This window comes from Amphiura filiformis, chromosome 2 (genome assembly GCF_039555335.1).
Source record: "Amphiura filiformis chromosome 2, Afil_fr2py, whole genome shotgun sequence".
NCBI lineage: Eukaryota > Metazoa > Echinodermata > Ophiuroidea > Amphilepidida > Amphiuridae > Amphiura > Amphiura filiformis.
Genome location: NC_092629.1, coordinates 28,551,952 through 28,568,344, shown reverse-complemented (window position 1 = coordinate 28,568,344; position 16,393 = coordinate 28,551,952). Strand labels below are relative to the sequence as shown.

The 16,393-nt window shown below is 37.7% G+C and overlaps 1 protein-coding gene across 1 annotated transcript in view; it reads left to right on the top strand.

The window, feature by feature from the left end:
* The first annotated feature begins 9,259 nt into the window (after positions 1–9,259).
* LOC140146060 (uncharacterized) overlaps positions 9,260–16,393 on the top strand; it is a 95,528-nt gene continuing 88,394 nt past the window's right edge. The window contains exon 1 of the mRNA XM_072167803.1: positions 9,260–9,416. Within this exon, the coding sequence (XP_072023904.1) occupies positions 9,294–9,416 (123 nt within the window). The 5' untranslated portion in view covers positions 9,260–9,293. The remainder of the gene's footprint in view (positions 9,417–16,393) is intronic.

Sequence of the window (16,393 nt, the reverse complement as noted above, 5' to 3'; positions counted from 1 at the left end):
CACAAACCCTCTAATCTCCATAGGTCCTGAGACTGCCCCTTCCCACAGCAGAAAAACGTACCTTCCCATGCAGCCTATATGCGTAGATCCCGCATGGAACCCGCCATTGAAAACCTGGACGAAGCGCCCATATTTAGAAGCAGCGTACTTCGTACTGCAACGTGCTCATTTAGTTTTCTCTTCACATTATTGATCCTCATATTAAACTGGGTACCATAACGCTTTTCAATGTCAAAGAGCATCATCTTTTAGCATTATTAAACCAAAATAAAGTAAACGGATACCAGCTAGATATTACTAACGGTCAGTTTCCCAGTCAGTCTCTTCTGCAGCCAGTAGTGACCTGCTCATACTGCTTGCGTGGCGTGAGCGGAATCAAGCCAGCAGTAGAAGAGACGGTTTCCCGACCATGTGCGATAATTACGCAAGCTCGACTAGCTCTGGGTATTTTGTAAACACTGGAATATCACAGTAATTTCAACACGAACTGGAAACTGCCAATATCATAAATCTCGATAAATTTGCTGTGATTTTCTTTGAAATTCATCATTTATGATTGTTAAAAGAGGAACACACTGTAGTGGGGGCCTACAGAGGAGGAATTGAGTGCCAATATTTTTCATTATAAATTGGTATACGTATCTTGTTCGGGATCTTGTTTTCCACGATGATACCAGTAGTTTTAGATATATGAGCTACATATTTATACACCGTATTAAAATGCCATTTACTTGAACATCCTTGCCCTAAAACCCCTGCTAAAAACATCACAAAACAATTTATGATGCTGAAATCAACACAAATATTGCAGTCTATTCAATATTTTGAGTCAGCTGTGATCACCCAAACCCATTGCTGATGATCGCAGTCAGAGAACATGGGGTGTTTTGCTGGTATGTAGGCTGTACAGCGTGGGTCATTTGTAACTGTGCGTTAGCGGTCGATGGCTATGTGCAAATGAATGGTCACATGACCATATCCGGAGATTTTATACCCATCCTTTATCGCAAAGCACGATGGAAGGAGCGTTTGTCTGCTGTGGCTCCTTCCCTTAGATCACGAAATATTTAGTGACCACTAGCCCACTGCCACCTTGATCATGTTGATTCACTGGCAAATCTACAATGTAGTAGAGCCCAGAGAGGGTAGGTCATGGTTTTAACATTTGGTTTTTAAGATCACAAAGTTATTGAAGACTCTTTCATAAGACCCAAGCCATATTTTATGTTCATACTTAATATGAGTATCAATGCATCATTTTTGACAAATTTGTAAATGTACAAATTTTGTAGCTCCTTACAGCTACCTACAATGAAAGAATAAAAAAATTGAAAATATTCTGCTGAGTTTTGTAGGGCAAAAATGATTTTTTTAAATGTGCAAGCCTTTAACTATCCCTGCCTGAGTACAATGTATTCATGTTGTATGATTATTCATGAACTCACGTTTTAATATTTAATAAGTTTTGGGTCATAACAAAGAATCTGAATGCCACATGGCGCGTAAGAGGATTTAACCTTGGATGTGATGTAGGAAAGAGGCAGTGAAATTAATTGTTATCAACTGTGGAATCTGAAATACAAAATAAAATTATAATTAGGATAAATTATATTATTAATAATCAATCAATTTAATATTTAGGAAAAAATTGAAAGCAAATGTGTTAAAATTTCAGCTGTTGGATTTTAATGTAAGTGACATTTTGGTTAATTATATTAATGGATTATGAAAAACAATTAAATTTTGATCATATAATTTTAATGTTAAAACACAAAAATACTGGAAAATACCTGAAAAGTCACTGACAACTTTATTGCACTGATGCAACGACATGTTTTGCCCTGTGAGGCTAGTTTCATTGTGAAATGAAAATATAAGTTTATGACTCTATATAAAGGCTATATTTGGATAAATTATTATTATTGCCGTAATTGAGATACAGAATATAGATATTTTGAGAACTGTAATCATCCAAGAGACAGTAGAATTCACATTAAGACAAGATCCATTTGGCAATTTGCTGCAGTTACTTTCTCTTTCTGTTACGGGTAATTACCTTTAATATTAATCATGGTCATGATGCAGCTATAATTATCTGGAATGTCTTAGTCATTTAAATTGGTGTATTTACTCTTTCTACTATGGGCTTACTAAGAAAGACTCAATGCTTTCTGGTAGCATATGAACATGTATACACTTGTTTACAGCACATAAAATTTAATGATGCCTTAAAAAATTACAGGAAAAAAAAACCCTGACCCTGTTGCGTTTTGGAGATTTTTATTTAAATGTTGCAAAAATCAAGTAAAATTAGCTGTTTTGAGCCAAAATTGATCAATTTTCAATAGAAAATATGTTTGCAAAAAAACTTCAATTTCGGTGAAATTTTAAGGAAATTTTAGCCCCCAGGAAATACAGAACAAAAAAAAAAACATGTCCGACCAACCCTACATGAAAGGTTGTAGAACTGCTTTGTTTTTTCATTGCCTTAGGATTTAAAATTTAGTTTTACCCTAATGACATTTCTTAGTTTGATTTTGATTAAATTCAATCTATTTGCGCTTAAGTCAATCACTTGGGGCAGGGGACCGACCTCAAAATTGGGGAATTACATACAAAACATAACCATTTAAAAATACATTTTATATAAAGTCAAAATCAGCACCAATCCGGCTTCAAATGTGTGGGGGTGTACAATCAGCCAAAAGTGGCTGAAAAGAACAAAAAATTGGTCATTTTGCCCCCCCTCCCAGGATGGACGTCCATGGTCAAAATCATCATAGGCCTGGTAATTCTAAGCTGGCAGTTTTAGATGATTTTATTTTGACACTAATGGAATTCAGTTGCATATCTGCTTTGAAAATTGCAGGGATTGAGTTTTAAGGTGCCCGGGTGCGATCGCACACCTTAAATCACCCATCCGAGCACACCTCAATTCCCAAACTTCTTTCCGAGTGCAATATAATAGCACACCTGACAGCCCGCCTTAACATTTCCAGAAGTGCGATTTGTAGCACGCCTGTTATTTTCAAAACTCAACCCCTGAAATTGGGAACTGTTTGAGAATGTATGATATCATAAGGGAGTCTTCGCAATAATTCTCATCATTTAGTATAAATAACCGGTAGGGTGGGGACAGTATAAAGTCCATCCACCTATTACTAATGCCATCAGAATTTTAACATCACTCATTGCAAATCTAATCAAAAGTAGCTTTTTCCCAGTTGATTTTACAAGAAAAATCAATAGCTAAGGTTGATACATGTTTTTTTATTAAAAAACACAGTGTCATCAAGGTCAACGAAAATGAGTATTACATTGGGTAAAATTAAATTGTAATTTTTCAAATCAATTCATTGCTGGTTTAAATGGCTACATTTTGCCAAAATTTCCATCAAAATTTAATTTACTGTTTTGGAGATATTTCACTTTTTACTTATATGAAAATAGTGCGATACATAGCAAATTGAAGACTATTTTGTGTTGTTATTAACAATCAATATTTCCCGACATTGGACTGATTACGATTAATACACACCTATCAGGTGCTGTTACACCAGAGAAAATATCTTAGACTTCCCACAATGCATTTCTTCCATTTCAATTTTCTTTAATGGTATGCTATCTGGTGCAACATGGGTCGAGTGACAAAAGGTACCTCAATGAACAGAGCACATCCAGATCTTGCAAAATATGTTTAATTCTAGACTATCGACCCGTTTTTAGACAGTCTATTCTCAAAATGAAAACAAAGGGAACCTATACAAAGTAATAGGAGTGTCATTTGATGCAATGAGGTGATGTATCATGTTGCAAAGGATTCTGGGAAGGGTAAGATATCTATTAAACTAATGAAAGGTGTGGTATTGGGAGGATGATTCATCCTCTGCTCTGATGAGGGTTTCCCTCTAAATAAACCACTGGTATCAGGCATATGGTGTATAACAGTGTGTGTGTAATTTGGATGCTCGGAGTATCAATAGATGATACAACACTGGTTGTATTAGACACGTTGGCAGAGACTAAAGTGTGTACATTTAGTTGCTCCATATCAATGGATAAACACACACTGGGCGTATAGCAGGAACTGAGAGAGTAAGCTGTGTGTGTGTAACCTTGCTTCTCTTTGTATCAATAGTTAAGTATCAATACATATTTTACACAGCGGTCGTATTAGACGTTAGCTGAGAGTATGCCTTATGTTTAACTTGACTTCTCTACGTATCCGTACGTATTTTACACAGCCATCGCATTAAACATTAACAGAGAGTGTACCGTGTGTGTGTGTAACTTGGATTCTCTGCGTATCACTACATACACACCGGTCTATATTAGACACGTTGTCAGCACACGTTCTGTGTGTGTTGTGATTCTGTAGATGCTTCGTAGCACTAATAGTGATACACGTCATTGAACGGTTGAGACTAAGCGTAGTGTATTGGGACTGATAACCGTTAGCCGTCGGTTAATTAACACATACAATCAGTGGATACATATCACAACACATGGCATATATGGATTTATACTAATTGTGGATTTTATATGTGGAACTAAATTAATGTTATACAGTTGATTTGCTGGAGTATACATTGGTATGTGTAATTGTCGTAGTACGAGTATTTAATTCAATTGATGTATTATAACCCAAACCCTGTGTTTATTTTTTTACACAAAATAAAGCAGTATACTGATAGATGAATATTTGATGTTGGAATGGTAAAATTCAATTATTGCATTACAACCCAAACCTTGTAGGGGTGTGGGTGGGCAAGCCTGGAAATAAGCGGGCGCGGGGAGCAAATTTGCCCTCGTAAAGCTACCAATTGCTCCTGGTTCTTGTAAAATTCACATGAACCAGGAGCAATTTATTTTAGAGCATTGCTCCTGGTTCCAGTTTTTGCACTTGATGCAGTAGTGCTGGAATGCTATATTGTAGGGCCTATATGCAGAAAAGGATTTACTATTTAAAAATTACTCCTGTGTCTTCAAATATTGCTCCCAGTGAACCATTTGTTCAAAAACAAATTGCTCCTGTCAGCTTGTTTCCAGCACAGTGTTTCCAGGCTTGGTGGGGGGGGGGGTACAAAAATGTAACATGTGGTGTTTACATAAATCGAGCAGCATGCATGGATCTATAACTTAAGTCCGATTCTTACTCCACATCGCAGCGCGATTCGATGCTTTTAAAACATCGCAGCATCGCACGATGAAATTAAAATGTACATTTTAATTTTGTCGTGCGATGTTTTAAAAGCATGTGGGGCCCGCATCTCCTTTTAAGGTCATTCTGCCGATCTTGATTTTCCAGCAGCCAATCACAAACATGCACGGCTGCGATATTGCATTGCGATGCTATAAAGTTGAACAAAATCCAACTCCATCATCGCGGACCGAAATTTCCACCGCACGATGAGAATTTTCACCGCCGAACTCGTAAAAACCTGACTCAGATTTCAGTTTTTATAGCATCGCATCGCGGTGCGATGTGGAGTAAGAATCAGACTTTATGCAAACTTGCCGAAACATTTCATGGCTTTGGCTTTAAACAATATTGTAACATTTGCTGGGGAGGTTACCCTCACTTTGTTTCCTGATTTTTACTTGATTGCAATGTACTTTAATGAACTAATATGTGACCCCTGGCACAACTGAGCCCTGAAGTTGCCAATCATCATTTTTGAGATATTCAACCAAAATATTCTGCTTGAAATTAGCTTTAAAATGATGTATATCATGTCTATAGTACTTGATATTTAAGTAGTGAAAAATCAATAAAACAGTCAATAAATCCTTTGTTTCCTATTGTTTATTGTTAAGTTCGATGGATCATATCTCTATAGTGGCACTGGCGACATCCGGGCTCAGTTGTGCCGAGGGGTCACATATTATACATGGCAAAAATCAAATTTTAAGCCCCCAGAGGTGAAGTCTATTAGAGGTTATTTTAGCAACAATAATTCCCGGAAAATTGTTAAGAAAGCTTAAAAATAACGCTGAAATGATGAACTAACTTTTCAAAAAGACTGGAGGGGTGTTTATTATATGGTAAGATTGATTTCATAACATTTTGCTTCATTAAAATATTAGTCAAAATTGTGTATGGCTGAAATATCTCAGCTCGCTTCATACATGTATGTGATGTTCGTAACACTTGATAAATGCATTGCACACGGTGCATTGACAAATATAATGCACTGGAAAGACAGTGATTTTCTTTTGTTTTACTCATTTCTTCATGATCTGAAAATTAAAATGGGCACATAACATAATGAAACAACAGACTCAGTACACCGAGCGATCTTACCATTTCCGATGTTGATTAAGATACTTCTTCTTGCATCGATCCCGAGATGCGGAAAAAACCAATAGTCATTTTGTCCCACATAAATGAATAAATAAATAATGAAATAACATTTAAAATGAAACAACATTCTCACAGATGATTTTATAGACAAAAATAAAAATCTGAAATTTCAATTTTCATTAAAATGTTGCAATTACTGCATGCTTTCAATCTTCGGTAGTATATGGTACTTATTCGATCCCTTTTAATATTATACAAAATGTAGGGCTACATAGAAAGTGCTCCCTGTTAACGATACTGCCTAGTAAGGACCAAATTCACTACCTATGAATTACACAACTACAAATCAATATTTCATTTCACAATGCGTATTATTGGAAACTACCGAGCACCGGGCTATATAATAGCGTCCTTGAGCGTTGAATTACAGCATTTACGCAAAATACTCGCTAACAAGTATAACGGGTAACGGCATCGCATTTTATTGTGCCATTCATATATGAGCAAGATCCGCCGGCCGACCACCCGCTATTCCATTAAGGCATTAGTGTAGTTATTGTAATATATGCCGTTCTTAGAAAACAGGATTCGTATTACATGGCATATAATGGGTGACGGGTAAATGTACTGGTCGTGGTATATGGCTCAATATTACACCATAAAACCAATAATACAGATAATATGCACCTATTTAAGTGCTCGGATATCGACATATTCGATTTTTCCCAAAAAAATGTAGGTCTTCTTGGGGAAAAAATGTAAACTTTCAATATGAAAGATAAAAATTTACAATTGATGGTCGGCTTTTCATCCCAGCTACACAGACTTTGAGTGCATATCATTAGATTTATAAAGTTTACTTTGGGACCAAATTTTAATAATTTGCCATACAATTTGTATTTTATCGCGAATTTGAAAAAAGACATGCCTTTATATATTCAGAATGTGATTTGTGTCTGATGTGCTCGCAGGTCCCACAAAAAAGACTGTGCAAGCGTTGCTATCCGATTACACATTTTTTGAAATTTTTTATTTGTCTCACTAGCTGCACTACTCAACAAAATCATAATACAGGTAGGCACTCATTTTACCTTGTGGGAAGGAATCCAGTACAAAGTGATGACTGGTAGACAAACCCAGATTGACGTACTTTAAAACATTGGCATGAAAAAGAATGTCTAAATTTTTGATATGGAGACTCTGACTTTGACTCTGAGACAGCTGAATTGAGAAACAGCTATATGATTAATCTTTAATAAGTTCATGTGCAAAACCATGATGACATATAATCATTAGGACCTGTGATACAAAAAATGTAAGTGATAAAATAATGACGAAGGAATGACGCCTGCGATTCAAGTTAATATTTGATATGGTTGTGCCCATTCATCAACCAAAATGCCAGTTTCTCTCGCTTGCTAGAAGTTCACTCCATTATCCAGTCCTTTGCAATGCAAACAGATATTTCTCTTTTACACTATAAACATGACAAACTGTAGGACATAGTCCCATAATGGTATCCTGATATGTGGATATTTTGTGTACAAAAACAAATGTTCTACAACATAAAATCAAAATTTGAGTGTTGCTTGTTTATGACCACATAAAATATGATATTTTTTCAGGGGCTTAGCAAGGGGGAAGCTGGAGAAGGGAAAGTTCCCTCCCTCCCCCCTTGAAATTTTCAGAGATAAAATGGGGATGGCAAAAAGTAAAATTGAGACACAATGGGGACAAAAATTTGGCTCCCCCCCCCAACACTGAAGTCCAGGCACTGCATTGTTTATCATGACTTCTTCAATGTATTGTCTGTAATTCACAGTTTTATGTGATATCATGTAGTCAATTCTTGAGCAGTAATTTCAACTAATTTTACAACTTGTGAGAAAAGCCGAAATATATTCTGGGATTAATCTGGATTATTGTATCGTGTTCTAAGAACAGAACAGGTGCATGGATTCAAATAGAAAATCCACCTTTGTTTGTGTTCACATTGTCGGACGTACGCCCGGCGGAACTTGGTCGGCGCAAGTTGCTAGGAGTAGTGGTAGGTGCTGCCAGGAGTAGTGGCAGTGTGAATGATGGTCAGCGTAAGTTCTGCCAGGCTTATGTCCGACAATTTACTCCTGACAAAAGTCAGGAGTAGCGAGCTGGGTGTAACCTCTGCCAGGTTTAAGTTGCAATGTGAACGCTGCTACGCCTGGCACCCGGTGTAAGTTTGACCTTTTGTAGCGAGCTGGGTGTAACCTCTGCCAGGTGTAAGTTGCAATGTGAACGCTGCTACGCCTGGCACCCAGTGTAAGTTTAACCTTTTGTTGGTCGGAAGAAATTACATATCGCGTGGTTGAAAAAGGTCACAGAAACACCGGAAGTGGTAGCTGATGTTTACGCTGACCAGAAGTTAATGCATGGTGTAGCGCTAGGAGTAGGCTAGGTGTGGATACACGGTAGGAGTAGGGAAAATACCGTAGAATTCCGTCTAGAAGCATATATGCCTCTAAACGAGGGTTTTTTTTAACGAAAGATATGAAAGGCCAATACCCTTCTCAAAAACATTGCAATAGATTGGTCTTACAAATATACATGTTTGTACAGCCGCCTTTATCAGTAATATAGTTGTTCAAACTCCAAATAACGTTTTTGTTGAGAGTGTCTGCCTCTTGTCTCTTGTGTCAAAAAAACCTCGTTTAGAGGCATATATATGCTTGTAGACGGAATTTTACCCGTATTTGTGACTTCTTATCAATGTTAACGTAAGTTTACACTGGGTGTAACTCAAGATGTGAACATGACTTTGTGAGCTGTAAACTTTGGATTCATGAAATTAAAACTTAATTCTTTGCATTTTCTTATTACAGAGACTTTTTTTTGGACGGAGCCGGAAGCACCACGAAGGTGGCGGTGAGGAAGGACCGCACAACCGCCCCAGCCAGCGTGAGACGCGCCACAAGTCCAAAACGACACAACCGTCTCGCGACGCTCACTCAGCATGAAGAAGTTACGGAGTAGTTTCCGTAGGAAGGAGACATATGTGCCTCCGGCATCTAAGCCGCACCAATGGCAAATGGACGAGAAGCTGGTCAGGGCTGGAACCTGCGTCTTCGCTGTTAAAGTAAGAGGGCGTTTTTTTACCATCAGTTTCACTCAAAACACAAGTGTTAATATATAGGACTCAATCGTATTGGATATCGTATCGGCCTGATATTTGCGATATCGGTATACCATACCAACACATGGCGCAGGACCATACTATGGTCCTGCGCCATGAGTTGGGACCCTTTTCGGTAACACATGGAAATTTTTAAAATTACAATGGCTTTCATCTTGCAGCAAAGTAACATCTTACTTGACGAGGCTTGTTTTCCTGAGCATTTTGACACCTTTTTAATGAAAATCGACCAAGAAATGAGCTGGTGCTGGCCAAAATACCATTGTCAAGAAGGGGGGAGGGTCGCAAAAAATATATTTTTGTAATAAAATGATGTTAATTTCTTATTTTAAAGCTTTTTAATTCATTTTGGTGTCTGTTTATATGTATTTGGGGTCTGTTAATCCAGAAATTGTGTTTTCATGACACATGGACCTTCCCGTTTCTTTAAAATTAACTTTTAAAAGTGTGAAAATGGCTCCCTAGCCACCGGCTCCCTAGCCACCACCGCAATCACCAATTCATTAATTAATTAATCCTAATTGAAACTGAAACAATATGAACCAATTTTATTTATTGCTATGGAAAGAGTATAGATTACTCTTTAAAATGACACCAAATTTATTATTGTATGACAAGTATTATGGAAAATATGATGTCATAAACATCACTTAAAGTCGAAAAGTGTTACTCCACGGCCAAATTAGGTATCCCAACTCATGGCGCAGGACCGTATCAGATCAGATTACGGTTAAACAATTTTTTTTAAAAAGTTTTTGGCGACTTTGGAGAACCACTGGACCTTTTCTGGAGTGCTAGGATCATTCACAGTTAATTTGAAAAAAATTTGGAAAACAATTACAAAAAAATTACAGTTATCCTTAACATGCAGACCATTTCAAAAATAATAAAATTAAAAAAATAAATGAATAAATTTTTTAAAAAAGAAGGAAAAAGTTCCAAAGCCTTTATGAAACGAAATTTACAGCTTAAAAAGTGAAAAAAAAATCCTGACCTACCTACCCTATTTTTTTTTTTATGTTACGCCAATCAATTAATTTTTTTTAGACCTAATGTTTACCTCTTCATCTATTGGTTTTTCATGCATTTATAATATGTAATAGATGAAGAGGTAAACACAAGTTTAAACTAAAGATAAAGAAAATAAGGCTAATAATTTAAATTTTTGCATTATTATTTTTCGCAGTCGGCACTGCAGATTTTGCAGTCTGAGAGCACAAAATAAAGATGATTGGCGACAAATATTTTGAGTGAAAATAAAAGTGTGTATACATGAGTTTCTCATTAATAAATACATCGGTTGACCCAGTCATCAAATTGGCACAAAAACAACACTGAGATCACACACACATCAAGAGCAATCACGATTTCCCCTCTGATATAATACAAAATAAATACGACAGACACGGCAAGTGAACAACTGACTACTTTTGTGTATCCTTTTTGAAGAAATCCTATGTGGGCCCTACAATGTATACTATAGTAATCATTTGCATTTTGCTTGTGCTAGGATCACCTTCATTCTCATATGTAAGGGCTCAGTTCTATAACCCTAATACGCTTGTACACACTCATATGACCTTTTGATGTCTTGGGTACTAAACTCATCCTCCACATAATATGGGGTCAAGTTGTGAACTGGCAATGTTGAATGGGGGTCAATGAATGTTGATGCAGATTATGAGATTATTTTGACTCTTGAGTTGCTCTTACTTCAGTGTTGTTATTACAGCTAGCCCACATATGCTGACCTAATTCAAGTGTTACTATATTCAGATCAGAGGTGTTTTTATTGCTTCAAATTTGGGTTGCTTTAAAGTTAAGGTTGTGTGTATTGTTTTGGATTTGTGTAAATTTATTTTGCTCCAAGCAAAGCAGATGATGTTATAAAGGAAAAAATACATGGATTTATAACATAGTGGCTTATATCCATCAAGTGGATATCAAAGCACTGCTATGAATATGATGCATGTACCAATGCGGTTAGGACTCTTGTCCTATCCAAGATTGATTACTGCTCCTCCTTGCCAAACCCTAACCGCCTAAGGGCTTTTTGGCGACGGGAAGGGAAAGAAGGAAGGAATAAAGAGAGAAAAGAAGGAAAGAAGTTGTTTGCTCTGGGTGGGATTCGAACCCGAGACCCCTCGCATGCCAGGCACTGGGTCGGCGACACTTTGCCACAGGTCTTGGGCTTCGCTGGCCAGCGAAACCGTGCCTATATAACACTTAGGGCGATTAAGCGTCATCACACCACGTGGGATGCATGCACGAACAGCGCATATATCAAGTAGTATTTTGTAGTATACCGTCCTGTTAGGGTTAAGGAAGCCTATATTGAGTTTCGATAGTGGTAACTCTAACCCTAACCGCCTAAGGGCTTTTTGGCGACGGCAGGGGAAAGAAGGAAGGAATAAAGAGAGGAAAGAAGTTGTTTGCTCTGGGTGGGATTCGAACCACTTAAGGCGATTGCGTCATCACACCACGTGGGCTGCATGCACTTACAGCGCATATATCAAGTAGTATTTTGTAGTATGCCGTCCTCAGGGTTAATGGCATCTCCCAGAAAAAACCTCTCCCGCCTGCAGCTTTGCCAGAACAAGTGCGCCAGACTCATCCAGCCCAAATATACTCATACTTCTCCTTTGCTTCACCATTCTGCACTGGCTTCCAGTTGCTTAACGTGTCCAGTACCGCACTCTCGTCTGTGTGTATAAGGTTCTTGCTTCATCTACACCTGAATACCTGTTCTCCATCCTTCACACCTGTCATTGTGGGTACTCATTGCGCTCTATTGCTGCCTGCCTTTCCATTACCAGATCCCACAAGTTGGCTGGTGACAGAGCATTTTACATCACTGCCCCTGTTTTATGGAATGGCTTGCCTTCCCACATTTGTGACTCTGCCAATGTCCAAACCTTCAAGAAGAACCTTAAAACTGAGTATTCACCTAATGTTTCCTCCCACTTGCATTTTTCCCCATTTCAATAGCACTTTGTTTCTTCATTTAAAAAGCTGTCTCGAAGTATGTGTATTATTATTATTATGAGGCCCAATTTAATGCAGCTATACTAGCTTCCAGAGAAATATGGCACTCTTTTGCTTGGATTGACGCGAGCACCCTGTTAATGAGTGACATACTTGGAGGTTTCATGAGCGCCCCCCTCTGCACTGACCAATGGTTTGACGCGTAATCATCCAATCAGATTATCAGTTGTTATGATTGTCAGCTGATTCAGTGGGTTAAGGGGGTACTACACCCCTCGATAAATGTGTGTCTATTTTTGCATTTTTCTCAAAAACTAATAACACACTGGTAACAAAAGTTATGTATATTATACGGGCAAGGAATTCAATTACTACACTGGAATTTCAGTGACCCAAGACAAGCGGTTCGTTATTTATGATAAGAAATAAGGTACCACTAGGATGTACCTCATTTTCTATCATATATACTGAACCGCTTGTCTTGAGTCACTGAAATTTCAGTGTAGTAATTTGATTCCTTGCCCCAATAATATACATAACTTTTGTTACCAGTGTCTTATTATTTTTGGAGAAAAATGCAAAAATAGTCACACATTTGCCACAGGGGTGTAGTACCCCCTTAAGGGGGTACTACACCCATCACATTTTTTTGTGGGTTTTTTGCATTTTGTGAAGAAATGAGAAAAAAAATTGGTCAAAGTGGTATGCATAATGAAGGGGCAAATCTTCTCGTTCTATTGGTGGTATTGATAATAATGTAGCTTACATGCTTTTAATTGTACAAGCCAAAGAGAGGTACATGATGACCCCATCACAATTTTGATCATATTTGCAATTTCATAAAGTTCTGCTAGCGTGAATCGCCCTACACACACTTATAATCATCAATGGCAGACCCTAATAGTACCAAAATATTTTTTATTTTGGAAATGCATTAATTATGCACAGCTTTGAAAACACAAATATGCATCAATTTCATGTTATCAATGAAATTAAACTTATTTTCCCCTTCCAGTTGACAATGATATGCAAAATTTGTGTTCGCAAGGCAGCACATTTGTTTCAGGTTTGATAAGGTTGAAATTAAAGAACAGTCAAAACAGTCAATTTTCAGTATTAGGTGAATTTTTGCTCAGTTTTCTGAGAAAATAGAAAGCTTACAAAATACGATTTATAATGTGAATCGGTATGTTCACAATGGTAAAACCTCAAAATTAAAGTGTTGGACACACCCTAAAACTTCATGTGTAATAACGGTTTCGTCACTTACCTGTAGCGGTGTGTATTCCTTCCATTTTGAGAAAATGATGTGTAAAAGCTTGTAAAATCCGTGAAAATCACTGCTCGCTTGAAGACAAGCGAAGCCGACGAAATTACATGAAGCCATATTTTTATAATTGGTTTTGACCTTTGACTAAGGTTGAGCGGTACTCGATATCGCGGATTCTCTGATACCGGTATTTAATGGAACGTATTGAAAAATTGAAAACAAATAATTGTGTTAATAATGTTTTAAACTTAAATTGTCAACAGAAAGAGTCAGCTGATCATCAGGTTTTATGTCTTCTTTTAACAAGAGTGGAAACAAAGGAACCCGAAGAATGTGCAAAGTTATTGACTTCGGCTAGCATCTTAAATTTAAACTCTGAGTCAAAAATAAGCTTTGTTTCATTAATTAAAAAGAAAGTTGTAAAGTTGTTGTAGGCCTATCTTGTTGGTTTAAGTGAAGTTTGCTACTGGTTTTAATATTACCTGTGTTGCGATTCGAAATCCCACAAAGAGTAAGTAAGTTCGTTATTAAATGTGGTAGGCCTCGCCTCAGTACCCCCCTCCCCTCCCGGTCCCAACATACACATTGACTCAATTAAGGCGCGGATTCAGGTGGCTGGCGGACCCACCCCCCAAAAATAAAGAGAAGAGAAGGGGAAGAAAGGAGAAAAAGAGAAGAGAAAATGGAGGAAAGGAGGAGAGAAACTAAATTGCACGTAATTGAGTAGGCCCATGTGTAAATAACCGCACAGTCGGGACGATTGGAAGTAGGTCCTATATAGGCCTCACGATTATTTTAGGCATTGCTTGAAGGCGGGTCCTCGTCCTAAAAGCATGTGAAAATGACTCATGGTCCGCCCGATATGCAGGGCCCCTCACATTTTGCCACCAATGTCAGTATTAAGACGGACTCCATACCGACTTCATCGATTTATGCATGCTTTAGTAATTGCCAATCTCAAGTTTTGCAAATTGAGTTTGGGCCCTTTTTTTCTGTTAAAAAGCAATTGATTCAAATAGTAGTGTAAAAACAATGCACCGAATGGCTTCAATTCGACCTTCATTTTGCAATTTTTTCAAACTTCTCAGGGGGGAACATCCCCCTCAGACTCCCATTGCGTAGTGGATAAACATATGATCATTTTCGCTCTTCTTCCAACATTTGCCAATTTAAGCCCTATGTTAACACAATAATTTATAAGGGTAGGCTATAGGCTTACAGGGAAAACTTGTCCAAGGAAGGTTTCATGGACTATCATTTAACAAATTTGCGGCTTTTTCAAACTAAACTTTTACACATGTACCAAAATGGTCCACCAAAACACTTCAATTTTCTTCATTTTACACTCCCCATGCGTAATCGATATACAAGTGGCCATTTTCGCTTCTTCTTTCGCCGATTTATGTTTAAAACAATTTATAGGCCTCACGACAATAGGGAAACTTGTCCAAGAAAGGCTTCATGAACCGCACATTTCACAAATTTTCGGCCGCCAAACCTAAAATTTTACACTAGTAATAGTGCCAAAATTGTCCACCAAATCGCTTCAATTAGATCTTCATTTTGCACAAGTTTCTTACTTCTGAGGGGGGAACATCCTCCTCAGACAACCTCCTGCGTCATGCAAGCGCCTCCATGACCATTTTTTAAATTTAATTTAATTTTTTCTAAAAATTACGCCCCCACCCCCCTGACTGCTCTAGATCGACAATTGGTATCGCCCATCCCTATGGAGATTGACATCACATACCAGGCGGTGATGGAAGCGATATCGCCAATTTTGAGGTCACCATTAGATTAACACATAATCATGAAATCGTCACAAACAATTCTAAAATTGTTATGTGGTGTCAAAGCAAAATTAATTATCTTACTCTAAAACCGTCGGGGTACGACAAAGTACCCTACTGCAAGTATGATAATTTTCTATTTGTAATTGCTAACCGTGTATTTTGAATGGGGCTGTCAGTGTATCTTCGCCAGCCTCGTGCGTAACGTGTTGCGCTTCCTCGCCGCCTGTCACAGACGTAAAAAGTGGATATAAGCGTCCTTACCAACCAATCAACTTTAAGACAAATGGGTGAAATAGGACACTTTTACGAAGTTGTTTCATAATTATTTTTATTTCACATGATCCGTGCATATATCGCCTAGCTATAAATGAAAAAATATTTTTTTAGACCAATCAAACCAATATATGGGTGTAGTACGGCCTTAAGCCAAACACTCAAGGATCTCAACATGGCTTGTTCACATGGCAGTAGCACTCGAGGACCACTTGAGAATCACATAAAATTCTTGGGTGTAAATTTGGGGGCAAACTTTGGGATTGGTATTTAAAAAAATTTTTCTTTTAATAAAATGCTATCTAGAGTGAACAATAGCCCATGAGGAGTGACATAGGTCAAGAACTTACATTATAAGGCACCTAGGCACATGGGCCAATCAGTGGTAATTAGACACAGCAGTGGATTTCCCAAAGTTTTTGCTTGAGAACAGTGTTGCTTACTGAGCCTTCCATGTGGACGTGACTTCAGAGAATATCTGGTGGGTGTTTGCAGTCTGCAATTTTCAATTTGTATTCAGAAAATTTAATCGGGTCTGTAAATATGATAAGTCACCAGTGTGTTTACAGCCCCAGGGTCACTAGTTACTGTTGGTAAAC